Genomic DNA, 27990 nt, shown 5'->3' on the forward strand with positions numbered 1-27990 from the left:
CTCCCACTTGAAGTTTGATACACCCCAAAGACAATCAGTGGTGTATTGTACAGTTATGGGCACCATTTAGTATTGGGAAAGAGAGACAAGCACCAGAAGAGAAGTAACACATAGGAGTAAAAAAGCAATGAGCCTCGGGTTTTACGCTGTCACATACGTCTCTGGTTGTTGGGTGGTCTGTCCTTGACATGTTGTCACCCTCAATTTGGAATGGAGTTGAGGTAAAAGTAGCAAAGGGTTAGTTTATCACTGACCAACTTGCCACCACCCATCATGTTCACTAGCCAAAATTCATGCAGTCTTTGTGTGTGATATTCTCCACGTCTGCCTCCAATAATCTCTTTCCAAACAGTATTTTTTCTCTATTCTCTGTATCCATTCCAGTTTCTCATTTTTCTTTCCTTTCCTCTATCCCTTTCTTTTTTTCTTCCTTCCTTTCTCTCTTCTGCGGCTGGACAGGAACAGAGCCAACAAACACAGCCATAAAAAGGACACCGGTCTAGGTCTGGAAACACAATCAAGGCCCTTTGGTGTCCCACTACACACACTGACCTAAATAGATGTATTTGTTGCTACTCAGCATATACAGCCAACTATTAGAAATTTAATATGCAGGCAGTATTGCTGGCATGTAATGTACAAATAAACAGTTCAGAGCATTTGAATTCTTTTGGTGTGTACAGTATAAAGTAAGAAATATCTGTTCAAGTTAGGAGAATAAAAAAGCCCCACTAGTTTCTGACATACTCGCTAACCGCAACACATCAGTTAGCTCATAAAAAACTAAAAGTAAAAATAAAGATTTTCTTACGGAGATAGCAGGCACCAGACACAGGATCACAGTTCTTGTCATGGCAAGAGCATGTCTGGTTACAGTTGATTCCATACTGGCCAGTTGGACAGGTCATATTGCAGCTTGACAACAGAGAAGAGACAGAAAACATCTGCTTAATGTTGTGTCTGAGTAACCAGTATGTTACATGGAACAAAAGAAGAAAGAAGGGGATAACTGGGATTAGCTCCATATCCCAATCGTTTCTGCTGTGTTTGAGAGAATTTTGCTTTTTTTGTTCCTAAATTTTATTTCATTCGTTTAAACACATGCATCAAAACACAAACTCAACCTTTTAAGTCCCCAGATATATAAATGTGCTACAAACATCATATCACCACGTTCAACCCTTTGCCACTGCATACTGTACAGCTGTCAAGGGTATAAACAAGGCTGTTTTTATCTTTGAGGTGTCGTTTAACTTACTATGTGCCATAAAACCCGGGGTCACAGAGGCACTCTCCGGTAACAACATGACAGATGCCATTAAAACAATGACTGCAGTTGTTTTCACAGTTCTCGCCATATGTGCCATTGGGGCAGCGCACCTCACACCTATCACACACAGAAAGAATGTCTTGATTACACATAATGTAATTTTAAAACTTAGAAGTATGAGTCATGGTCATTACCACAGTGCCAGAAATAGTCTCGTAATAGCTAGTAGTTAAATATTTAAAAGGAATACTAAACAACAAAACAGCATGCTCTTTTCTTTACACATTTGCATGTGCGCACGTGCGTGTGTGTGCGTTTGCTTTTTTTTACCTGTCCCCAATCCAGCCAGGGTTACAGTGCGAACACTTGCCATAGATGGGCTCACAGTGGTGACCATCTTTACACGTAGGACACACTTCCTGGCAGTTTTCACCAAAAAAGCCCTTGGCGCAGACCTGATCACACCGAGTCCCATTCCATCCTCTCTCACATGTAATACAGCTTCCTCCTGTCACTTTACAGGGCTGCTGGCCTTTGCAGTGCCCACACCTGGTGGCAGCCAATGAAACACAGAGTTTTTTTTTGTCTCCTCTTATCTAAATGTAATGAGACAGCTCAGTGATCAAAATCTTCATGAAACCAGCTGTATTAGTTTGCTTTAGATTCTTGCTCTAATCACTTGAAGGCGATAAACACTGAACCATAGCAGTACTTGAAGCAATTGTACTGCACGTTTCTTGTGTTGTGACAATGATTGTGGGACAATGTGAATACCATTACCTCCTGAATACCAATTTCCATTGAATCTCGCTTGAGCATTGTTCCATTAAATTAGACATGTTTAGATTTAAGATTTTAGATATTAAATCCTCTAAAACCCACAGACCTGCAATATCACATGGACCAGGCATGGAAACTCAACATTATGCATCTGAAAAGCTCAGAATTTCCTGTTTAAATAATGGTACACTGCTTTCTGCCTACTTAAAAAAAAAAAAAAAATCCCACCTGATCCTGCAGTTTTGACCATAAAATCCAGCAGGACATGGCTCCCTGCAGAACTTCCCACGGTACCCAGGCAGACAGGTACATGAACCATCAGCCTGGTTACACTTGCCATAGAGGCACTGGCAGTTTCGCTCACAGCGTGGACCCCAAAGCCTCTCCCTGCACTGGCAGCGTCCCGAGAACTGGTCGCATGGTGAATTGTTACAGTTACACTGGAGTGCACAGTTCCTCCCAGTCCAGCCAGGGTTGCACAAGCATCGCCCTGTCATCACATCACAGATTGAATTGATGCTGCAGTAGCAGTTGTTGTTGCACTGAGGACCCCAGAAGCCAGGATAGCATGTGCATTTTCCTGTTTCTTGGTCACACTTGCCCTTCTGGCAAAGACAAACATTCTCGCATTTAGGTCCCCAGCGATTGTGGTTGCAGGTGCACTCGCCGGTCAAATCATCGCACTGGCCATTGGGGTAACAGTGACATTCTCCCTTGCAGTCTGGTCCCCAGTACTCTGCAGGGCATTCTGTTAAAAGACAATGTAATCAGGAAAAGTTCTTACAGAGTCTAAGACTACAAATACTAGTAAAACTGGAAGGTTGTACTTAGGCGCAGTAGTGCTTTGAGCTACAAACACTGACATTGGAACTTTGTGTAAAAGCATGTTATGATAACTAATTTGAGAGAAATATAAGAACTAGCTGATGCATAAAGAATGCCATTTATTATACATGTATTTGGTCATTTGGTCATCATCCAAAATCTTGAAGGTACATGAATTCTGAATACCTGTTTTTTTGGACTAGCCTTTGCCAACTTTTTAAGATATTTGTTGTGTCAATAAGCAATATGTTGAAAAACTGACTGCCGAGAGCACTATACTGGAACATTTATATTTAACATGTAAAATGTATTTGCTTAATACCAGGAATGACACAAAATGAAAAATGAAGTGAGAAAAAAATTCTTACTGGTGTTACAGCTAGCTCCAAAGTATCCATGACGACAGCGGCATTCATTTGGCCTGACACACACCTCATTGTCCTTGCAGGTGAAGTTGCCTTCACAGAGGGCTGAGGTGAAAAGTATAGGCCATATTATTCTATTGGTGTGCACAATGAGCCATATGACATACTGCCAAATGTTAGCTCTAAGTGTGGTACATACGTGTCAGACATTCAGTTCCTAGCTGCCCCCATCCACTGCAGCACACTGGTGTTGATGATCTGGGGGGAAAAGGTACAGAATGAAAGGGGGGAAAGATGAAGCACTTGATTAAAATAAAGCAAAACAAATATATTTCAAGTGACAACATTCACACGAAGTTCCTGCTTCTTTGGCTTTGTGCTTCTTACTGATGCAGCTGTTGCCAAATTCTGCAAATGCAAGCAGAATGTGCTAAGCATATGCATTACACATATGCTTAGCACATTGTTGTATAATTACCTCAATATGGTTCATTCCAATTTCTACAAGACACATACACTCAAAAGCTACTAGCTCCTGAAGCTCTACAGGCTTTTCTGCCTCCCCCAGCCTGTGATGGAGTGTGAATATTCAGAGGCAAAGTTTTGCAGACAAGTATTGGGCCTAACAGGAAAGAACGGCTGCATGTCCTCTTCCTCCCATGCCGGTGACCTCTGTGGGGCCCCTGCAACACGTCAGCTTGCCCTAAATTGTTTGAAGAAGGCAGTTTGTGTTCAGTTGATGGGAAGGGAGTAGCACAATTCTATTATCCTGCCAAAACCGGCACGTGTTCAAGATCATTGGTCAAACCTTTGAATTACTTGACTTGTATGAAAGGAAATTTTCCAAAGAATCTCTTTTTTTCTTTTTCATACAGTTTTGTTTAGATTTTTTGTTTGTTTGTTTGTTTTGTGTTTTGTTTTTCAAGTGTGCCACACCAAATTTGGACAAACTGCAATCAACCCTTTATAATTGACCCTTTGTTAACCATTAACATTAATCCAATCCATGCCAGAATGCAGAAAGAGAAATTACCTTCACTGTTTAATGGAATTAATTTGGTCTTTACATGCTGTGTGCTTTTCATTACCACAGAAAGAATGCACGGACTACTTTCACAGATGACCTCAATTGCTGCTTTTTCACTGATTTGAAAAGAAGATTTCTGCATTAGTGCTGAAAACACCACAAAGCCAGCAACTTTTTGCATTCTCAAAACACTGTTAGGAACACTTGAAGCTAGAAAACAATGACTATTGAGGGCACCGGCAAATGATTTTAGGATGTATTGCCATTAAAGCCAGATTCAGCAGTTGATTTTCCACTATGAGGAGACATATTGGAATGCTGACTAGTTGTGATAAATAATGAACTACTTCCCTCTGTTCATATGATTCAGGGCTATAAAAATAGAACAATAAATGAATAGTGGGGGGGGGGAAAAAAGACAATTTAATGGTGAGTTCAGTGTCATGAATGTTGAAAAGTGCAAAGAGGGGCACAATATCAACCTTGTAGAGCAATAGAGGTCATGTACAGCATGCTGAAAACTTCATAGAGCATAACAATACTCTAGAACAGAATTTCCTTTCTGGCAAATGACAACGTTTTGCCCAGTGAGGCAAGATGACAGCACAACTTTAGCTTTTGAAGAGCAGCTGCTGATGACTTTCTATCTGAGTGCACAGGAAAATACAGTGTGTGGCTTTTCAGATAAGCTATTTCCCCCCTCTCTCGCTCTCTTTTTTCAAATAAGCTATTTTTGGTCCGATAACATTTTCAACATAAAAAAAGTAAGTGATAACTTTTAAGCTCATCCATCCTAAAGTAATCAGCTACAAGTATATGGTTACTTATCACACATTGTTTAGAACATACTGGAAAATGATCCCTGGATTACATTTGCTGTTTCTGGCCTACCACAATTTACAAAATTCAAAACATCAGTTCGAGCTTGGATACTACAGTCAGCAATTATGGGCTTGGATGTTTTTCTTTTACACAAGTTACTGAAAGGCTCAGGAGATCACCAAGAAATGCCTTTAGGATCACTTACTTTTGCTTTTATGACAGGATTTTAACCTAAATCCTATCAGTTTTGCGTTTCATTAACTCCTCCAAAATCTGGTTCTTAAAAGTGCATTATCAACCACACTATTAAATAGTGCCACGAGTGCTGTAAGGGTCTGTAAGAGCGCCCTCTTCAGAGCAACAAAAACATTTCGGTTCCAGATGTAGCACACACATCTGTATAGCTATGCTTTTCTTCAGTGGACTCCTCCTCTTGCTATCTTGCTATGGCTACACTGAACAGGGAGCGCGTTATATGTAAGGGAGAGGGGGTGGTGGGTTGACGTGACATAATGCATAAAAAACAAAGTGTTTCTAAGATCTCCTGACCTAAAATACGTATCTTTTAAATACTAAAGACGGCGGATGGCTTCACAAAATACGACTTTGGAGGACCACTATTTACGCACAAGGCCACCAATGGAAACGTCAAATTTATAAAGTTACGCATTTTTCCACAAAACAATAAATAAAAAACACTTTGAATAACTACTTATTTCCCAACTCTAGCGGAACTTTTTTGAAGGAAGTTCCCATCCCCCCAAAAACGGAGAATAAGAAGCAAAAAAAATGTCATCTTATTGCAAATCTTATTGTACAAGCTGGTTTGCAGTAACAACAAATCGAATAGCTCCCATTTCCCCCCTGCATGCTTACCCGGGTACTTTGCACACATTCCTGCCTTTGGGGTTGAGTTCTTGGCTGAAACCGGAGCAGAAGAAAAGACAAACCAACGCAAGAAAAGTAAAAGAGTTCTTTACTTCCATTGTACAAGCAGCATCATCCTTCTAGACGCCGTATTTACGCCGCATTACCCTCATACCAAAAGTTACGACGGCTGGGTTTCAGTGTTCTTTGCACACTCCAGTTTCTTTAATGCACATAAAACGAATGCGCATCCCTTTTAAATAGGCTAATAAATCCTTAAGGTGTTTTAAAAAGTCTCGCCACCACCTACGCCATCGAGAAACTTTCCAAAACTGACCAGCGACGGCAGCTCCAACCGCAAAGGAGAAAAAGTCATAAAGCCAAAGTTGCAATCGCAGTAGTCTTAGTGAACGTCTTTTCTCCTGTTGCGTTACTTATTCCTTGAAAGAGGTCATAAGCCACATGCCTCCAGATTCAAAATGAATCAAATATTTTTTCTCTTGCCAAAATGTGTCCTCGGAGCTTCTGGGAATGTGTAGACTGTTGATAATCTTTACAAAAAAATAAAATTAAAATAAAGCAGAGTGTCACTATGTCGCTTTTGTTCCTCTCGAATGAGACGCGCTTAATCCTTAACTTTGGTCCTCTCTTGCGCTCTCAGGAGTGGCAGAAGGGAAATTCCTGATTTGTTACTCTATCTTTGGCTCAGTGCGCCATGCGTGAGCCACCAAATTTACATAAGCCTGTGCGCAACAGGGTCTGATTGAAGGAAAAGGGTTAAAAAGAAATAAAGAAAAAATGTATTGTGCTCCGTTCTTAGATTTTAACAAACAGTAGAGGTAATTACCTATATTGATGACATTTAGTGGAAATATTATATTTATTAACAAAAGTTATGTACATAGATCATCTTAGACGTTGACTTATCAGATTTTTAAGTATAATTTATAGAAGACTACGCATTTCAACCAAACCGTATTTTAAAGTAGTTGGGTTTTTTTTATTATTATTGTGTGAGCCTTTGTGTGGCGGCTTCAGGGGGCAGCAGTGTATTACCCACAACTGAGACAATAGCTCCCCCATCTGTCAACATGAACGTAGTGATGCTGATAGACAGTACCCTGCATTAAATCCTCTAAGTGCGTCGCACGTAAGTTGAACATATCACTTTTGTATGAGTGATTTTGTATCCATGAATTCATTTTAACAAACTGCAGCACTATACGCATTTCACATTCTTGTCTATATAGCAGTGTCTTCTGTGAACCTAATTTTGACTAAGTTGTGTCCTACACATTTACAACATATTGCTTCGTCGAAAAACGGAAAACAACCACTGCTGAAAGGATGGAAACGCCCAAATGGATACAAATTTACAGGTGATAAAACAAAGTTTCAAGAAAACTTGAGTAAAGGTCTGACATGATCATGATCGTGCAATGCGCCCATTTCATAATAAAGCATAATTTTTTAATATAATTTGGATAATAACATATGGGTACTATTTATCTATGTATGCAGACGGTGTTGTTGCACGATGCTAGCAGACAGTGCATACATGCAACTACATAACCAAGTAGCTAACATAGTTCATCTGCGCAGTGTATGGCCTTGAAAGTCCCGAGGTCAAAATGGGATACGCCCCCAAGGTTGGATAAGAATGACCTGTGTGACTTCCAGATACCGGACGTAGTAGTTGAGAACAAGCAGAGGAAGGAGGCCGAAGCGATATATGTAGCTATACCAAAGTGATGGCAAATTCAACTGCAGAAGCTGAAGAAATACCAATATAGCTTATTTTAATGTTTTAAGTTATATCCTAAGAAATTGCCATTTAATCCTTGAGTCTAACATAGTAAACAAAATGTTTATTAGGAAAATACCTAATGTGAAGTGGAATGTAATACAAGCATTTTTTTTGTACCTCTACACGTCATGGTAATTCGTGTTTTCTGCGGAAGTTGACAGCATTGCCAATTAAAAAAATACCCACAACAACGCAACGTGCTCACAAAAAAAAGAAGAAAAAAAAACGCGCTGGTGGAGAGATGCGGGAAACTTCGGGAAGGAAGCCGTGAGTGCGTCACCGTCTCAAACCACCAACCAAGTGATGATAATGTGCCCGTTCGGGCCCGAGTTTGTTTACAGTTGGGCACGCGCAGCTAGCAAACACTATTGGTGTGCTAGCTTCACCTCAGCGCTGATACCCGGGCCAGCTATCCGCTGATGTTTTACGTCAAAACCGTGCCAGCCCTCAAACGGGCGAGGGCGGACATCCACTTTAAACGGTTAGTCTTAAACCGAGCAGTACGTTGCACCGTGACCTCCAGTTCGACGGCCCAGACGGAGCATGACGGTGTCAGAATCCGCGGCGGGTCAGAGTGTCCCGGACTGTCTGGGAGAGGAGGGAGAAGGAGAGAAGGCACCGCCGCCGCCGCCGCTGCTAATGAGATCTCCGTAGACTTTGAGCAGACCCGGGAGGCTTACAAGAGCAAAGACTCATTAGAGCTTCTCAGAAGTTTGGTGGTTTTCAAACTTTGTTCATATGACTTCCTGGTTGATAAGAACAAAGAGGTAATGAGGCGCTATCTCACCGCGCAGCCCGGCAATTTAACACGAAGTCTGTTTGTTAATGTGCCTTTAGGTGTTCAGATCACTTTCTAATTACAGTTTTTTAAAAATAAAGTTGAGCATAAATACTGAATTCTATGTGAAACGTTCGCATAACAAGCAAATGAGATGTCACAATCAAAGAAAACAGGTGTAAGCAAGTCACTGGACGATAAATTGTATAGTATAATACAATATTATATCATATACTATATAATACAATTTAATTGCTACTATGTTATTTTTTACTAATAGATATAGCATTGACAGTGATGTTGACAATTTCTTTTCAAACAATATGGGAATATTCCCATTTATGTCAGCAATAAGTAGCGTTGAAGGTAAACAAAAGTTCTGTCAGCTGATCAAATCTGAACCATAGGCTGTATGTAAAGTAATGCACTGTAGGCTATATATGTTCTCATATGAAGACAGGCCTAACAGTTTCCGCTCCACCCTTAAATGCAATGCACACCTCTCAAGTTGCAACCTGTTTTTCAGCTATCCAGTCCATGTTACATAACCTCAGCTGTCCTGTTATTGTAGTGTACTGTTAGCATACAGGCTGCTGTATAAATCTATCAGGGCACAAGGAAGTTTCCATTCATCTAAGACTTTTAAGCAAATGTGTTATATACATGGGAGTAGAGTGCATTAAAACACATCCAGCATGGCACACATATTTACATAATCAATGGGGATGATGTAAAAGACATGATGAAAGCCCAAAACATATTAGAATTACTAATCAGAAATGTAATGTATGTAATGTCCTTCCCTCTTTGCCCAGGTAATGGATCTGGCTAAGAAGATTCTAGGCCAGAAAACCTTTGACCAGTTCATGAAGATGACATTTTATGGTCAGTTTGTGGCTGGTGAGGACCACAATGACATCAAGCCACTGATTCAGAAGAACCACTCCTACGGCGTTGGCTCTGTCCTGGACTATAGTGTTGAGGAAGACATCAGTCAGGAGGAAGCGGAGCGGAAAGAAATGGAGTATGAAAATTCTATTGCTTTACTTAATAATACAATAGACTCAACCCCGTTACAGTGCTAACCATTGTTGCCTCACAGAAGGAAGGTTTTGGGTTTTGACATGCTTGTTGCCTAACGTGCACATCTTTGGGCTCAGGGTTTTTTTTTTTCCACTGTCCAAGGACATGCACCAGAGATGAATGTGTAATTCTAAATTGGTTGAAGGTTTGGAATGTGTTAGCATGGGTAATAGACTGGTGCCCTCTCCAGACTGTTCTTTGCTTCCTGCCCAGTTTCAGCTGGAATAGGCTCCAGCCCCCCCACACCTCACCTTTGTAATGTGTAATACCTTTGACCTTATCCAACCACATCTGGTTGGATAAGGTCAAAGGTATTACACAGTGATGTACCAATATATTAGGCAGTATTTGCTTTGCCGACTGCCATCAGCTTATTAATTTTAAATGACCTTCAACTATTGCAGTGGCTGATATTTGCTGTGTCCTAATAATGTTCTAGTCTTGATTTCTTGGATCCCTTGTCCCTAATTTGTTTGTTTTCACACCTGTACTGCAGCCCTGAACGTTTATCAAAACAACCCAGTGGAGCTGTATGTGAGAAAACAAGTGGTTGACGCAGCTGAATTGCACATTTAACAGTTTTTACCCTGCCAGCGCCCTGGTAAAATGTCGGTGTAATGTCTAATGCATCCATCTGAGAATAGAACAGACAATTGCTTACCCATGCAGCAGCTCTCACCTAAACCAAAGTGAGTAATTTCAGTTTTATGAACACTTCTGATTGGTATTATCTCCTGTTATGCTGTACAGGAAGCAGGGCAATTGTGGACAGTGCCCTGACTTAACTTAACCTGGAATTCATTTGTGAGAACAGCTATAATGTGGTGAAGGAGCAAATAACTCAAAAAATTTATTTCTTGATAATGATTTTTCCCCCTGTTGCACAAAATGGGGAATACAAAAAAAATCATCTATACCCTTTTTTATTTACATATCAGTATTGACCTAGAATTTCACAATTGGTTCAGGCCCAAAATTGCATGCCATTACTGTCAAAGACACATTGAATTCAGGCTATGCTTGTCTGTATTACACATATTACAGATTAAAAAAACAAAACAACACAAAGCAAAAGCACATTCTTTTGCATTTTCTTGTAGTTTAATACCAAATATAGATGTGTTTTTATTTTAGCCAGGAGGTCAATCTTCTTTACACCATGAATTGTTGGCATACTTGTGGCTTTCTAGTGTGGAATTGGCTGGCTGAAGAGAATTTCTCACTTGCTAGGTATTGCCTCGTGCAGCTCGTGTGACGGGATTCCTAAGTGATCTGTGAGATGATGTAAACTTGGACAACAGTGCAAACCTTTTGCAAGCAGTATCTCTGTGGGCAATAGCAGGACTTTTACTTTAGTCTCAGCTTTGGGCATTCATGCATTATGAGTAATGCACGAGTGCCATTTTGGTCCCCTTTGGAGATGTTCCAGAGACAAATCAGTAGAGAAAAGGGAATATTTTGATTCCTTTTTCTTTGAAGTAAAAATGACAAATGTACTTGTCAGATATACTTAGCAAAAAAGTTAATATTGAGGAAAAAAGACTGACCTTTTCTAACTCTCAGAATTTCTCTAGTTTTATAAAGCTCAGATGTGATGAATAAATGGGGCTACCTCTAGTCAGGTATCTTATGGTTAAGTCTGTTGACATAGAGTGACAGCTGACAGTGATAACATCTTGAGCCAGACATAATTTTTTGTCATCCTATCACATTCTGTAAAGTGATAAAACTTCTAGGTAAGCTCTTTGCTATAAACTCCCTTTTATTTTAACTGCATATATTTTTTAGACCTCATCACTAGTAACAAGATGTCATGGCACAGCTTTGATATCCTTTGTGTTGGCGGGATGCCTGCTTAGAAACATCAAGCGAGGTATCAAATCTGAGCCTAGAAAGATATTGTTTGCCAAACATACACCTTCAAACATTGAGACTGTAGGACAAGGCACATTAAGCCAGCTTGATCTGAGACAGCAGGTTTGACAAGTTCTCCAGTCATATGTCAAGATAGCAACAACATTAGTCAGTTTCTTCCAAAAGAAGGAAGATACTGTATAAGGAACAGAAGCAAATCCTAGCTTGATGTTGAACGCATGATATTTACAGTGACAGCCTTTAGATGTGTAGACCATCTATACTAAAAATACATTCCCAGTTTTACATTTTAGATTTGACAAATGCACGCTTTTGAAGGCTTGCATGCTTTTTAAAGCAGCTGGGTGCCAGTGTTTTGTGCTGGCGATAAAATATATCCCAAATGTGACACAGAGAGCGTAACACAAATGTTATTTGACACCGACACTGTCCACTGAAGCTGTTTAATTCAATTTAATTTTCGGAGATTTGGCGTCTTATTTTTTAGGGCTGAAAATCAATCAATAGTATCTGAACGACAGCAAAAAAATTTCTAGGAAATAGTAAATCTCTCTCTTATTTTTAAGCATAAGCAGATTGTATATAAAACACTATCATGCAAGGGAAGGACAAAAGAAAAACACAACATTTAAAATAGTACACTTTTAGACCATGTCAGATGGACTCCATTGTAGATTTTGCTTTTAAAAAGAGTCCCTGTCAAAAGCAAGCAAAGTTAAAAGAATATGGCTCCCTTTAGTTTTCCTGGCTTTGAAGCCTTTTGATGTCTCTGATGTCCAGCATGCTTACTGTTTAGTCATCTGTTTGGTTACATGAGCTCCCCTGTGCCTTATGATGAGGGGGGAATAGGTCAAGTGTGGAGTGATGCTGCAACTCCCCTCTGCAGAGGGTGAGCAGCAGAAATTCAGCAAAGCATCAGTAAACACAATTGCAGCCTCGAGCATGCCACTGCCACAAGACCACAATGTTCACAGAAAAAAGTGCAAGTTCTCACATTTTTGAAGTTGCCTAAATTCATGACCATGATCTTTTATCCTTTCATATAACTTCTGTTTTAGCTCATGTGTGTCTGCTGCAGAGAAAGAGAACATAGGTAAGCTGCCTTATTTTTCCCCCTCATTTGTGGACAAATTGTACTGTGAGATGTAATCAAAAGTAATGATATGCAAATGTGTTTTTCACTCACAGGCAAGGACCACAGAGAGAGAAAATATCAAGCGCACAAACAATTCAGCGACCGCCGTGGGGGAGTGACCGGAGCCCGCACATATTTCTATGCTGACGAGGCCAAATGTGACCAACATATGGAAACCTTTATCAAATGCATCAAAGCGTCTGGTAGGCAAACACAGGAGAAGCCACACTTGTATGTGTTTGCATTGAAGTTGTAGTCTATGACACCAGACATCATTCTATCGTACCATCACACTGTTATCTTTAGTTTTTTGTCATTTCATTTATTTTAATGTTATGTGCCACTTGTAGGTGGGAGTTCAATGGATGGTTTTTCTGCCATCAAAATGACTGCACTAGGACGACCTCAGTTTCTGGTAGGCACTAAAGAGCGATGAAAAAGTCAGTGTAAGCTTTTAGTTTTGCTGAATGACACTACTTTCTTTCTACAAAAGCTCCAGTTCTCAGAGGTGCTGGTGAAATGGCGGCGGTTTTTCACCTTCCTAGCGTCACAGCAGGGTAAAGATGGCTTGGAGGCCTTAGAGCAGAGGCTGGAGCTTACACAACTGCAGGTAGTATTTTTTTTTCTTTTTCCATGTTTTTCGCATTGATGAATTGTGGTGATACTTGTGTAATATGTGCTAAACATGTCAGATAGGTTTTACATTTCCATAAATGCACAACTGGGATAATGCAAGACATGTTTTTAGTGTGTGTTGTGCAGAACTTTAAATCTCTGTATTCTCATAGGAGTTCATGACCAAACTGGGTGCAAATGGTGACTTCTATGGCTGGTTTAAAGGAAGGAAAGAGGACTCGACAGGGTAAGCGAGACCGGACTTCTCAAATAGTTATAAAAGACGTGTTGACACAGAGAAATATTTTATTAGTTGTGAAGCAGTTTTGCAGAAGTAATTCATGAAAAAAAATTGTATGGAAATTTTAAACTAATATTAATTTCATAAAGTAAATTAAACTAAAGAAGATATTCTTAGTTCATGCATTTGATAATTTATTTTATACAATGTTTAATACTATAAAATACGATCCCTTTAATATATGTTACTACTTCTAAAAAATGGAAGAAATAATCATCACTTTCCTTTCTACTAACCTGACAAAATTCGGCAAGTAATAAAAGTAATGATTAATAATAAAAAGGGGGTAGCTATAAATATGTCTTTGACTTTAAAAACATAATTATCCACAAAGTGGCCAGTAAGACAAAAAACCAAAAAAACCAAAAAAGATTCTGGTAACAAAAAGATACTGGTAATAGTTTCACCAAAACCCTATTCCTGTAATACTTTCCATCCTTTTTCCTGACAGATGCATTGACATGCTTGACTGGAACAGCCTAATAGATGACAGAACAAAGATATCGGATCTGCTTGTTGTTCCAAATGTAGAGGTCAGTAGCATAGAATCCTGAAAAAGAGAGATTTTTCTGTTGGGATACAATAGATTAAAGAAAACAGTTTTCAAAATTAAGAAACACTTTTAAAATATATTTCTACCATTACTCCTTGGAGACTACAATTGACTTAGATAATACTGCTCCAAGTTTGGCATGCTTTCAGGTTGTAGCAGGCAGGAGAGTTTTAAGTGTCAGCTGTGCCTGCTGAGCTAATTCTGACTTCTAAGCAATTCATTCAAATGTACTGTAGCTGCCATAGGCTGTTGTTATTGATCCAGTTATTTTTGTTCCCTGTTGTAATATGTTCATTTCAGAAGCAACTGGAAAAACTGAAGCAAAATTAGTAATTAATTGTGATGACATTTAAAATAAGGATTTCATTACTAAATGGTCATTTGCTCTCTGGCTGCTATAGTGAAAATGAAGTGCTTTTTGAAGTTTAAATGTTCTTATCTGAAGTTATTTTACTATAACCAGACCTTGAACACAATCAGCTCAATTACACTGCAAATAGTAAACAGCCATTTGGAGTTTTATTTACTTTAAAGTCTGCAACCTTTAACTGCAGATTTTCTGCATCATTCATTGGAATTTCTAGGGTGAATGACTTAGCCCTGGGTTAAGAAGAAGCCATAAAGTGGGAAGACTAATAGGTGTCATGCTGTGTGATATTTGGTTTATTAGTATCTCACAGTGGATTCTCTCCTGGGTTGTTTTCATAGCTAGGTAAGCTGGAGCCTCTGCTGGGGAAGTTCACTGTAGAGGAGGATCAACAAATGAAGCGGATGTTACAGCGTGTAGATGTCTTGGCGAAGGTAATTACATACCAGCCACAAGGACTGATTACCATACATGAACATGCCCACACTTAGAGGCAATTTGCTGTTTAACTACTATGAATAAACACCTATAGATCAACTATATGCGATTAGTAACATGTTTTTATGTGTATCGGTTAAATGAGATTTGTAAATCTTGTAAATATGATATAATTCCCATAAGTATATAGCTACTATAGTCTATAAAAGCTGCACTGGTATAATTATAATAATAATTAAAAAAATTACAGGGATTATTATTATTATTACTGTGTTTTAATGTCACAGTGTTAAGAATCACTGATTCTTTTGTTTCATTTATTTAATAAAAAATGTTCATTAATTCAACCTTGAAAACTATTTTAATGAAACTCTAGGATATTAGATGATATTACACCAAAATAATGAGATCTTTCATGTTTCAGCATGCCCTAGAGAGTGGTGTTCGTTTGATGGTGGATGCAGAGCAAACCTATTTCCAGCCAGCCATTAGCAGACTAACACTGGAGATGCAGAGGACCTACAACGGAGAAAAGCCTGTCATTTTCAACACCTATCAATGCTACCTAAAGGTCGGGCCTACAGCGGGCACAAAAACAGATCTTCAAAGCTGCAAACTTCTACTAATGCCTTGCATATGCAAAATGTTTCTGTGGTGAATGGGAGGATTGTTATTGTCACTGAGTGATTAAATCCATGTTCTCAGCTCACAAGAAACCTCAAGTTTTGACAATGTGCTTCTTTAGGTTAGTAATATATTCAGTGTGTTTGAAATAGATCCAATGAACAGTTGTTGAAAATAGCTAAAAAACCCCAAACAAATAAAACCAAAACAGATGGAGATTCCTCTCTTTATTAATGAGATCCATTGACACAGCCGTTGTAATTTTTATCGAAGAAAACATGCTGTGACAGGTCCAAATGCCAGCATGTAAACAGATTTCTATTAGTCAGCCAAGCTGGGCTCGAAAGAGTGACGCGACAAAGACGAGAAAACAATAGTGGTGGAAATATGGCGATTTATTTTTTGTGTGTTTTTCCCAGCATTATTATTAGCATTATGATATCAAAAGTGCATAGGTTCATAATAGGTTCATAATAGTTGTATTTTTAGAATATTATCTGTTGGTCACAACATAATTACAAGGTTTATTGTGAGTGTTTTATTTTTTATGTTGCTGGCATTTACAGTCATGAAAAAAGAAAATTTTCACAGAGCTTTGTGCAATCCTGTGAAAAACCAAATACTCCTCATAGTTCAATAGTTTATAGAGCCGCCTACAGGAAAAACTTGAAGTCATTATTTTCTGTAGGACTTCTGCAGAAAATAATTTGCATAATTTGCAGTCTCTCAAATCATTTGGAGGAATTTTTAAACATTTCACTATGCGGTTGTTACTTTGGTTCACTAGTGGGCATTTGTTTAGGCACAGGTCTCGAGTTGATCGAGAGGTTAATACCTTGATTCTTATAAAATATTTTCTGTTGTCCTTTGGATCCAAGCTAACTAATGAGCTCATATCTAAAATCCTTCCGCATACGTAGAATACAAGGTGTCCAGGTCCTGTGGCTGCAAACCAAGCCCAAATCATCACCCTCGGCCCTGCCATTGTGCTGATATGCTGTGGTGCTATACATCATCTCCACATCGGACAGTTGTTTTGTTTTACAGAGTTTGTCTTCCATAGTTCTTTTTTTGTTTTTTTTACACGTCATTTTATTTATTATGTAAAGGTAGATAGGACAGGTAACCCAGATTAAGTTGACTAATCCTTCTGTAAAAATAAAGCAGGTATATCATTGCACATTTCTACTTGTAATAAACATGGAAATGCGGTCAGCTCTGTATATAAAACATGTTTTAAAACTGGTACCTAAACTTAGAGGACTTGATTTTCATGATTCGGTGCTCCTCCTTTTTGTTCTGCAGGAGGCCTATGACAATGTAACTATGGATGTAGAATTGTCTCGACGTGAGGGTTGGCACTTTGCTGCCAAGCTGGTGCGTGGGGCCTACATGTATCAGGAGCGAGAAAGGGCCAAAGAGATTGGATATGAAGACCCTATTAACCCTGACTATGAGTCAACCAATAGGATGTACCACAGGTAAGAGCCAAGGCTTGTCAGTCTGTTTGTTCTGCATAAATCTACACATGTAGAGTTTGATTGCTGTTAGCCAAGCTCTCATTTATCATATTCAGAGAGGAACAGTCTGCTTACTGTAGTTTTTTTTGTTTTTTCGTTTTTTTAAAATAACAGAATTAAACTGTCAACCTTTTAGGCACCGGTTAACACCACAGAGGACAGAGTCTTTTATTTGAAGTTACTGCAGTCTTGTTCTTATGGCAACAAGCTTTCGTCTCAAGAGTTTGAGAAGATTTTGATGGAATAATGTAATCAATGAAGAAAAAACTCAGGATGCTTAATTGGATACAGTATAACATGAGGTGGATTCAGAACATGCAGATGGTGATTATGAATATGTGTATTAATATAGCCTTACTAACAGAGAAACAAATGAACAGGGCCAGATTTCTGTTTACATACTGTGAATACTTGATGTTTATAGAGATTTTTTATGGAGTATAGGTTTGTAAAAGTAGTCCCACACCTTACAATAAATGTGATCTGCTGATGAAATTGATTTATTTCAATGTGCCATGAAACAGTGTAAGCACAATAGAATAAAAATGCATATTTTATAGTGAACAATATAAAAGAAGTTACTAATTCCTACTTGAAAGACAAACAAACCCATTATTATGACTACCTAAATTGTCCCTGTTGTGTGTCATGTATTTGTGCAAGGTGTTTGGACTATGTGTTGGATGAGATTGCACTCAACAGAAAAGCAAATGTAATGGTGGCTTCCCACAATGAAGACACAGTGAAACACACCTTAACAAGGCAAATTTTATGCTGTATCCAGTAACTTGAAACTTAAAACTATAATTCTTTCATACAAAATTGCATCTGTATAAACATGCTTATATTTTTATCCTCTCTCAATCAGAATGAATGAGCTGGGTCTCATTCCCACAGAAAACAAGGTATACTTTGGTCAGCTACTGGGCATGTGTGATCAAATCAGCTTCCCACTGGGTAAGAAAAGTACAGAAGCAGAAATACACAACCATGCAATGTCTAGGTACCAATCTGTCTTGTCATAAATAGTAAGAATAATTTTGACAGTGCCAGCCAGACAGGCCATACACCCTGTGATGCTTTCAACTCTGTCATAAGACCTTTAAGTTGCACAAACGTACCTCACAGGCCCCAAGGAGTGCACATGTAGAAGCCAATTCTGCATGACATATGAGCCAAGACACCTCAGTATTGAACAGTCCTCTTAACGAAGTGCCTCTGCTGGATCTCAGCGCTTTGTTTGTCAGTCAAAGCTAGACATAGTGGTGGCAGGCAGTTGTCTGTCAATGTGAGGCTGAAGCTGACATGGCCTTGACCAGTATTGATGTAAAGAGACAGGCATGTGTTTCTTTGTTGCTTTTTTGAGGGATGGAGCTGCCAGCACTGCTTTTGAATCCTGAAACAATAAAGAAGTTGTTTCATAAAATAAAGCAGACTGGAGCTGAGACCCATATTATTTGTCCATCACTTACTGCACCAAATGTACCTTAGTTAGTTTTTATAATTCAGTTTTCAGATAAGCTGTTACTCAGGGTGTGCTTGTCAGGGCAGAGTTTATTGTATCATGTTATAATGTTTTGGATGGATTAGTTAAAACAACATTTATTTCGACAGAGCTAAAGAGTTAAGCCCTGGCAAAGCAGTTTCACAGTGTGCGAGCCTAACTGACAGACGAGAGGAAATCTTCAAATAGAAATGCTGTAAACTGAGGATGTCAGTGCAAATACTGCAGTCTCGTCTGATTACACAGATCGTAGCAAACATTCAGTGAGAGAAACCAATCAAGGTGATGCTCATGCTGTGGTTCTATAGAGTTTGTCCAATATAATCTGTAAAAAGTATACTCTCCTGTCATTTAAACTAGTCAGTCAAAATGATATTTTATGAAAAGGAATTTCATAATATTGACAAATAAAGAGAGAAATAGTTTTTGTCTACATTTATCAATCCCATTTTCTTTTGTTTCACTCCAGGCCAGGCAGGCTTCCCTGTCTATAAGTATGTTCCCTATGGACCAGTGAATGAGGTAATGCCCTACCTGTCTCGGAGAGCACAGGAGAACCGAGGCTTCATGAAGGGGGCCCAGAAGGAGAGGGAACTGCTTTGGAAAGAGCTGAAACGGAGACTTGCCTCTGGAGAGCTTCTTTACAAACCAGTGTACTGAAAAGAACAAAAGATTTAGTAAAGATTATTGAGGGTTTCTTTATCTGGTTCTTTAGTTAGTGTCCATCATCATAGCTGCCTGTGCTGTCTTTTTTAAGCACATCTCTTGTTTTAATCTATATTTTGAAGTTTGTTTGTTTTTTTTTACTGATGGACTATTTACATAGGTCACTAGTTTTTCTTTTTCCTACTAGTGTTTTTCAGCATTCTGCTCTTGCAGGATTTTATCCACCTTCACTCCATTCACTCCTTCTGTTCTGCACCTCTACATCCATAAGCATTTCTCATTTTGTTTTCCCACTGTCTGTAGAGCTCTAATATCCATCATATGGGCAACTTTACTGCTCCAGAAGGACTTCCTAAAATGTCAACAAGACTGGGCTGGGCATCTTTTTTTATTGCTCTATTTATTTTCAAGGAGAACGGGAATCATAAGAATAACATGCTTGATATAAATGTTAGCAAAGTAAACTATATAGGTATATCTACTGTATATGTGCTTCTCAGTACTGTATGTTTGTTTTTGAGGTTGCACTGACATTTTTAAAACAATACAAGTTTATGTGTCATGAAGAAGTATAACTGCCTCATCAAAGCACATCTCTCTTCTTCATCCTTGTTATTATATTCACTAGGAGAAGTTATATTTTTGCCCACAGTATGTGTTCTATACTCAGACTGAAAGTTTCCCCAATTTTGGTCAATTCATGTCCAAATCTTGATTTTAAATCCAACTCTTAACTTAATTCAGATCAATCCCAGATCTCTTAACCATCTGTCTGCTCAGTCTCATAAGTAATTGTTAAACATATAGTTTTTAATTCTTGATCAATCTTTTTGATGATGAGCTTTGTAACTGTAAAGCAAATACAATAATATCAACAATAATTTCATCCTATTAGTCTTAAAAGGTTGATTAAGTATTTTCTTGGCTTTATCACTGAAGTGTATCTCCGTTATAGTTTCCTACCTATTAATAGTTTTCTTCCCTTCCTGTGATTGTGGTTCTGTTTCTATGGTTAATAGGCCGAGTACTGATGCCATGCTGGTGGAGAAGTGAACGTTTAAATCTGGGTCTCTGTTATATTGGAATTGTTGAGGCTCTTTCTCGTTGTTTGTGGCTTGTTGATGTGGGCACTTTGTCTTGTTTCTCCATTTTGACTGATCTACAGCATGCCCTTATCCATTTGGGGTGTCTATAAAGCAAGCTAAATCTGGTCTCAAGAGGCTGAAAGCCCCCTGAATCTGGCATTGATATCTGTTTTTCTGGTCTGTCTGACAGACTGGACCTCTTACAACAAAGATACCTCCTAGCATGTTGGAGCACTATCTATTACATTAGACAACTGTGTGCAATTCTGATTTTTGACAATGTAAATATGTTTAACTCAGAATGTATTTGTTGAATTTGCATCTTACCAAATATGCTTGTGAAATTGCTAAATATGTGAATATAAAGTATGTGAAGTCATGCATATTTTTGATGTCCTTGACGGAAATGCTATAGCTTTGAACTGTTTGTACAGCTTGAGTTGTTTGAGGTTTTAATTTGGTGACATATTCTGCTTGGTTATTGATGCGCAATTAGTATTTGAGTCAGAGGGTAACCAAGCTTCATGATGATTATGGCCTTGTCATTTTATGAGAGCAGTCGGTGCTCTGTAGACCATCATTTAATTACCCATGATGCTACGCTCAATACAGATCACAGAAATTGGATGCATTAATCATTACTCAGAAGAAACTTTAGTGGCTGTTCAGTTTTACTGAGGCAGAGCACCGCAGAGGTGTCACCGTTGCTGTGTTCTATCAGTTTAATTAAGAATCAAGTCTACTTTTGATGTAAGATGCGCCTTTGAGTATACATTTGCCAATAAATCCCTTCTTATAGGGTAGTGGAGTTTTTCTGGTTAGCATGAGTAGATTCAGAGGACACATTAAGAAGTGAAAAATTCTACCCAAGTTCTAGGTCAGCAAAGCTCTAAGCACAGCAACAGTTCTCTCTACATCAAAAGCACACAAGAATGTAATAACATCAGCATAGACTAATTTACTTTATATAATGAATGTCGACATTGTATTATGCAAGATGTGATGTGTGGCATACATAACTGGCTTCTTTGGGCTCTTGTTTCTACCATTTTGGACCCAAGTTTGTGTCTTGGCTGTGGCCATTGGCACAACAGCCCAGGGTTTTTCAAATAATGACTACTTACACTGTGACAGGTTTTGTTTAAATACATACAGAACATCAATTTTCAGGGGTGTGACTTTGAAAAGTTTTGTTTTTCTGTAGAACAAAGGCTAGATTGGATTGTTGCCGCATTCTAGGCGTCACTTAAGCTCTAATCAGGATTTGTATGCCAATAGATAAAGTGACAGTATGGTGGCTTTGAGCCATCCAAGAGTATTATGTTTTGGTTTGTTTTTATCTTTTGACAGCAAACTGAGAGATTAGTGGCTCACAGTGCACAAAATAGATAACTAGGCCAATGCACATTAACTTCAACATCTCTAATCATATCCTCAATTTTAAGATAATGTTAAAATTAAGAGGAAACTTCGGGGGAAGTGTGCAAAACTATATTGTAAATTATAAATAGTAAAAAAAGTCATTCTGAATGAGAAAGTAGGAAGAGTTTTAAATTTTTTTTTATCTTTGTAAAATCCTTACATGCAGTTTGTCGTAACACCTGACACCTAACATTTACACAATTTTAATTGCCTGGGTCAGCCAAAAGTTGGCGAACCGGAAACGGTAAAATTAAGTTAGCTGTTTATAGGCTTAATTAGTTTGAAGGCCGATGAGTTGGCTATGGTGTTTAAATTGTTTTCTTCTTCCATACAAATATTACTTAATAAAGTGGAAATAGAGAAAAGTGCAGAAAGAAGACTTCCAAGAATAGACAATAGACTCTATTTCCTGACATTGCACCATAATCACAAGATCATTTCTACATGGCCAGTCAGAATGACAAGCACAGTATAACTCAGCATCAGTGAAAATGCTGCATGACATCTTGTCAATATTTTATAACAACATCTGAGACAAAGTTGGCTCAAATGTCTAACAAGGAGGAAGGGCTGTTAACTTTCTGCAAGACACTGACATTTCCTGGTAAAATAATTGGCAATGCTTAACAAGAAGGTATGCATAAAATCCTAAGTAATTACAGAAACACAACAAACCAGAAACGTTGCTGCTTAGTCCTAATTAATGAATACCTCACACATGGTTCCTGAAAAATACTTAATAGGCTATGCTCTATAGTCTGAATCCATTTTACAAATGTACTTTGACATTGTATGCCTATTTGCTCTGTAGACGACCTTTAATAAATAGTTCCGTACATAACCCCTAGTGAAACAAACCAAAACTACCACACAGTGCAGTTAAAAAAAGACTATTACTGAGATACACACACACACACACACACACACACACACACACACACACACACACACACACACACACACACACACACACACAGGTGTCAGTCATCATAACAAACAAATGCTGCTGATAGTGTTTGTTTTTTTAAGATATTCATTATGATAACAGAACTATAGTAATAATAATAATACTAATAATAATAAATATATAAATAATAGGTCAGATGTTTTATGCAAAAGGACAATGAAAAAAACAAACATCAAGACTATAGTCAAACAGCCCCTGTTACGACTGTCTTAATGTCAGTTCCTGCGGACTGGCAACGTATTTGATGACACCGCCATGGACGGCCAGCCATTCATCCTCGGCCCATCCCAACCCGCAGACTTTGTTACCTGTCTAGTGATGTTTGTTTTACACAGGAGCATGTAGGACTGCCTTTTTGTTTAATTACAGTTTTCTTAAGTTTTTGTTAGTTAGGGAGGTAAGTTGCTGTCATTTGGTTTAATTCTTTTGAGTAGGCAAGTTTGATTTATCCTTGAGATAGGCTCCTTTTTGTTTGCTGTTCTGCTGTTAGGTACACCCTAAAGTTATAGTCTGCTCCTTTCCCTGTTTTAAATCCACTCATTGTAAATAAGTCACCATCAAACTGTACTAATTGTGTGATGTGCTTCTTGGGGTCGGACGGGGATGGATCACCCTTATGTTATGGTCTGGCCACCCCTAGACGGTCCATAACAGCCCCCCAAAATTACCTTGCATGTCTTTTCCTAATCATTCATCATGTTATGCATTGATATAAAGGAGAATTCATAAGGAATTGAACCACACTGCTGTACTTACACTACACTCTGTAGTAATGTTATTGACATGGGTCTGCCGTCGAAATGGCTCAAATGACCCAACTGGGTTGTGGAGGGTTAGTATCTTGCCCAAGGATATTTGGCATGTAGACTGGGATTGAACCACCAGCCTTATAATTAATAGGTGATCTGCTCCACCACCTGAGCTACAGTTCCCGCTGGCACGCCTTACATAGAAGAAGCAGAGCCTAGGGTCGAGGGGGATGATGTGCCCATCACTAGAGGTGAGGACACTGAGGTAGTTAAACAACTCCATAGGCCCTGGGGAAGATAAAATTCATAATTAGTTCCTTAAGGCCCTGGATTTTGTTGGGTTGTCTTGGAATTGGATTGGAATGGTTTTGCAACATCCATGGGATTGTGTTTCCCATGTTTAAGAAGTGAGAACAGAGGGTATGTTCCAGTTATAGGGTGCGCACTGGAGCTGGTCTATTTTGGTAAAGAGATTAGCATGAAAGCAAAACTGTCAATTTATCAATCAATCTACACCTGAACTCAGTTATGGTCATGAGCTTTGGGAAGGGAGTAATAATTGGACTAAAACTAATTAATAATAATACCAAAGTCTATTAACATACTAATACAGCAACGCTGCAGACATAACTAGTGTTAACTGAATTATGTTAAACCTTATATTCACTTTGAATATTCATGCATTTTAATATAGGTCATATTTATACAGAGCCTGTTTTTTAAGAATATTTTTTCACATGAGGCAACAACTTTATACCGAGCAGATTTTATTGTTGAAGCTTAATGTTTGTAATTCGTAGATTTTATAATAAAAGCTTAATGTTCATAGCTAACCTGCCACTGAAGGTTCAAAATATATCAGCTATTAATAGCATAAAATGAAAACCCCACTATTAACAAAATTTACATGATTTGTATGACTTGCTGGTGAAGTTGATTTTTAGTTTTCATGAAAAGTGCTTTGAATTGTGGAACAGTATTATCTTTTTTCCTTCCATAAAAGATGGTCCAGTGATAAGGAAGGCAACAAGGGAAGCACTGAAGGGAGTATTTCCTAAAAATGTAGAAGATTTGACCAGCTGTTCTTTCCAATGTCATGCAAATACTTCCATATCTTTTATTTGAGTTACATTCCTAAGCAAAATTAACTGTTCATCTGCAACCCATAAAACAAGATACACAGAATAATGCCTGAAAAACTCTGGTGAGAACAAGACAAGCTGGGAAATGACACATGAAAAACTAGAGCTACATATAGAGGGAGGTTAACTGATTGGGATACCAAAAAACAAATCATTATTTTGTACCGATACACTATACACAAAACACTTTTGCATTTATTTCTGTGTAATAGTCTAAGATAGCTATTATGCCTGAAATTGAAAACATCTTTCACTTTTGTATATGTCATCACTGATAGCAAAGAACTGATATATGAAGATTGAATTACATAGCAAAATATACGGATAGCACAAGGTTCCTGTTATCCAGAATTAGTATAAGTGGGTATAAAAATGAATGAAGGGATGGATAGGCAAGCCTGGGGAAATTAGCTTAGACTAAGAGCTAATTCCCAGTCTGGCATATATTTAAAAGTGTTGGTGGACAACACTGAGTTTCAGCAAAGTTTTGATTGTGAATGTCTCCAGCTGCCTCTGCTGTCTTTACTGCTCATCTGCATAATGTGAATTTATTGCAGTCTTACCTAACATCACCACCTGTTCTATCAACCCATGTTCATGCTCACAGCTATTTCCCCATGGGCAGCAAGCACCAACAAACCATTTTTTACCAAACTGCGTCCGGACGATGAGCACTTGTTTGTTTTTTCTTGAAAATTATCTAAATCTATGAGTAGTGAAATCGTTGGCTGACCTGACCAACCAACTGTTGGTTAGTTCTGTCTTTGTTCCGTTGGCTCTTTAGTGACATTTTTCCACTACTTTGCTTTTCATCACAGATGGAAATGAAAGGAATCTGTGTTCATCACAGCTACTTAGTGAGAAATATGATGAATCACTGAGCTCAGTTGACCCTAGAGCCCAGACCTTGTCCCACACTGAAGGAATCCCCCCTGGCCTCAGTAAGCTCTGATGTGAACCAGTGAGTAAACAAATGAGTCGTAAACACAACAGATGGGACCTTCAATGACTAATTTCACTGGCCCATATAGAGTGGCAGAAAGGGGCACATGATCAGAAACACTGAAAAGAAGGGAGCAATGGAAAGTTTGTGTTTTTCTGTCTTGCCTGCTGTCAAGTTTGGATCATGGAAAACACTTTTATTTCACACACCAAAGCATCGCATCTTCCCACTTCCATCGGTGTCATCTCTGCGCTATCAAATTGAAATCACAAAAAAAAAAATCATCTCCTGAGTGGATTTGTGTGGCAGAGTGTCGGCCTTTATCACAGTTTTTATGACAGGGGGGGATGAAAATTCATGCAGATAACATATCACACGCCTCACACATCGCTGAAATTAATTTTTTTCTTTCAGTCACTCTGTCATCACTGACTGGCTTGTGTTTTCAGTAATCTCATTCGGAGGCGAGTAAAGCTGCCCAGGAAGAATTAAAAACACAATGGCTCTGACAGCAACCTCCAAATTCTCTCCCATAAAGTCACCAGTTAAGGGGGTGACTTGATTTCTTAGAGTTTACTGTTGCTACCATCTCCTCTTTCTCCTTTTATTCTGTGCCAATGAATGGCACCCATACATTACAGATTATTAAACCACTTTCATCTTCTCCCTTTGAGATGTATGCTGGTTTCTCTTTGTAAGTGATGAGCACGGTGCAGCACGAATGACTGACGACTGCATAAAAAAAAGGAAAATTGGAAAGAAGATGGGAAGCTCTCTGTGTGTGTTGAAGAGGAAACTGCTTAGAGAATACCAACAGTGTGGAAAAGGAGCAGAGCAAGTGATCTGTCACAGCCACTGGCTTCACAGCCTCATTCCAGTACTTACCCTGAAAGCACAGATATCCCACTATTGCCTCTAACACACACACGTGCAAACAGATGAACACACTTGGTATTACCACACCTGCACATGCAATTATGTATATACATATAGGTGTGGAAGCAGATATGGAAACAAAGTCACGCAATCGTGTACCGGCTGTGGGTTCACACAAATACTTGCAGGCACCCACACTTTTCTTCCCATCAGTTCCCACATCTATCAGTGTGGGGTGAGAGATGATTTGGAGCGGCTCAGTGTTTTGATCATTAGTTTGGACTCATGGAGTGCAGCAGCAGTGAAAAATGAGACTGCTATCTCATGGCCACCTGTTCTTTTAATAAGAAAAAGAACAATTCCCAATCACAGGATGGATTGAACCTGATGTCTGGGGTGTGTGTGTGTGCGTGCGTGTGTGTGTGTGTGTGTGCGCTTGCATGCATTAGAATTTTGTTCTGTCAATCTATATGAAATCTACAACAGAGCTGGGATAAGGGTATTGCATAAAGTAGAAAAATCATACAGCAGAAACTGCATGTGTGAATATGTCATGTGGTAGACGCATCACTCAGCTTTTACACAATTACAGTTTTTCTCTGTGAAAGGAAAGTTTTGATAGTTACATTGTTTAATATTCTTGCTCTGCCATGACATTATTCTAAAGGAAGCACTGATATTACAAATTATACATAAAATTACATTTGCTTTATTTAAAATCTTTAAATTATTTATGTTTCTACTTTTCTGGCCTCTTGTTCTTTTGTGATTTCTGACCTCTTGTAGAAAGAAAAGGAGATATAGTGTGATGTTAATAATTGATTCCCTAAACTGCTAAGGTGACTGAACTCGATTTTGTTACATTGGTTGAAAAAAATCATTTGACCCCCTTCTGAATTTGTACATTTCCTCACTTACAAAGAAATGAACAGTTTCTATTTTTATGTTAGTTTAGTTTTCATTGAGACAGACAGTGTATCAATCATTAATAAGCTCCTCCCATGTAGTTTTGGGGTGATCTGCCACCTACCTCATGATCATTCTTACCCCATGGGGCAAGCTCTTGCTTGAAGCTTCAGACTAAGTGTCACTAATGGTTATTTCTTCCATTTCTGAATAATCGGACCAACAGTTGTCACTTTCTCGCTGATGGTCTTGCAGACCATTCCAACTTTGTGCAGGTCTACAACTTTGTCTTTGTTGTCCTTCGACAGCTCTTTGGTTTTGCCTATTGTGGTGAAGAGGTTGGAATGGAAGGAATCAATTCTGTGGACAGGTGTGAGATCAGAAGTTTCTGTAACTGATTGATTGTAATCTGTCTGATGGGCACAAAGCCAGCACACAGTGTAAATTTGTTGCGGGTTGTACGAGATCAAATACTTGTTTCATTCCAGTAATTAATTTAACTTTAATGTAGTTTTTCTGGATTTTTAGCTGATATTTTCTCTCTCTATTAAAATGAAATTACCATAAAAAATATCAGATTGTTCATTTTTTGCAAGTGAGCAAATGTACAAATTCAGCAGGGAATTATTCCCCCACTGTGTACAAAATTGTGTCCAAGATCTTTTTATAATTTGTACA

At 38.5% G+C, this 27990-nt stretch overlaps 2 protein-coding genes across 5 annotated transcripts in view; one reads left to right on the forward strand and one right to left on the reverse strand.

Moving 5' to 3' along the window:
- Nucleotides 1–6610, reverse strand: part of scarf2 (scavenger receptor class F, member 2) — a 15974-nt gene extending 9364 nt beyond the window's left edge. Inside the window, exons 1-7 of the mRNA XM_005743077.1 lie at nucleotides 5966–6610; nucleotides 3440–3498; nucleotides 3244–3345; nucleotides 2279–2798; nucleotides 1601–1819; nucleotides 1259–1387; nucleotides 812–915 (exon numbers count right to left, since the gene is read on the reverse strand). Coding sequence (XP_005743134.1) covers nucleotides 812–915; nucleotides 1259–1387; nucleotides 1601–1819; nucleotides 2279–2798; nucleotides 3244–3345; nucleotides 3440–3498; nucleotides 5966–6075 — 1243 coding nt within the window. The 5' untranslated portion in view covers nucleotides 6076–6610. The remainder of the gene's footprint in view (nucleotides 1–811; nucleotides 916–1258; nucleotides 1388–1600; nucleotides 1820–2278; nucleotides 2799–3243; nucleotides 3346–3439; nucleotides 3499–5965) is intronic.
- A 474-nt stretch (nucleotides 6611–7084) lies between these two features.
- prodhb (proline dehydrogenase (oxidase) 1b) lies at nucleotides 7085–20690 on the forward strand. 4 transcript variants are annotated; one of them, XM_005743081.1, is made up of 14 exons: nucleotides 7085–7106; nucleotides 9357–9565; nucleotides 12558–12592; nucleotides 12688–12837; nucleotides 12985–13049; nucleotides 13128–13244; nucleotides 13423–13496; nucleotides 14002–14083; nucleotides 14812–14904; nucleotides 15333–15479; nucleotides 16838–17013; nucleotides 17716–17814; nucleotides 17921–18009; nucleotides 19026–20690. In XM_005743081.1, exons 2-14 carry the CDS (start codon nucleotides 9360–9362, stop codon nucleotides 19214–19216), a joined length of 1524 nt encoding a protein of 507 aa, XP_005743138.1. In that variant the 5' UTR covers nucleotides 7085–7106; nucleotides 9357–9359; the 3' UTR covers nucleotides 19217–20690. The 4 variants fall into 4 exon arrangements, 3 of the variants coding, with proteins under 3 accessions (XP_005743138.1, XP_005743136.1, XP_005743137.1); XM_005743079.2 differs by lacking the exon at nucleotides 7085–7106 and adding an exon at nucleotides 7867–8530; XR_311992.2 differs by lacking the exons at nucleotides 7085–7106; nucleotides 17921–18009; nucleotides 19026–20690 and adding exons at nucleotides 7867–8530; nucleotides 17189–17376 and having other exon boundaries at nucleotides 17716–17777.
- The last annotated feature ends 7300 nt before the right edge of the window (nucleotides 20691–27990 follow it).

This window comes from Pundamilia nyererei, unplaced genomic scaffold (assembly GCF_000239375.1).
Source record: "Pundamilia nyererei isolate P.nyererei 1_Seehausen unplaced genomic scaffold, PunNye1.0 scaffold00127, whole genome shotgun sequence".
NCBI lineage: Eukaryota > Metazoa > Chordata > Actinopteri > Cichliformes > Cichlidae > Pundamilia > Pundamilia nyererei.

What these genes read in the sequence shown, in the direction of transcription:
- prodhb (XM_005743079.2), top strand. Translation starts at nt 8,183, where the DNA reads ATGTTTTACGTCAAAACCGTGCCAGCCCTCAAACGGGCGAGGGCGGAC. An exon ending in TGCAGAGAAAGAGAACATAG is followed by an intron (nt 12,593 to 12,687) that starts GTAAGCTGCCTT and finishes TTTCACTCACAG; the next exon opens with GCAAGGACCACAGAGAGAGA. An exon ending in TTGTTGTTCCAAATGTAGAG is followed by an intron (nt 14,084 to 14,811) that starts GTCAGTAGCATA and finishes TTGTTTTCATAG; the next exon opens with CTAGGTAAGCTGGAGCCTCT.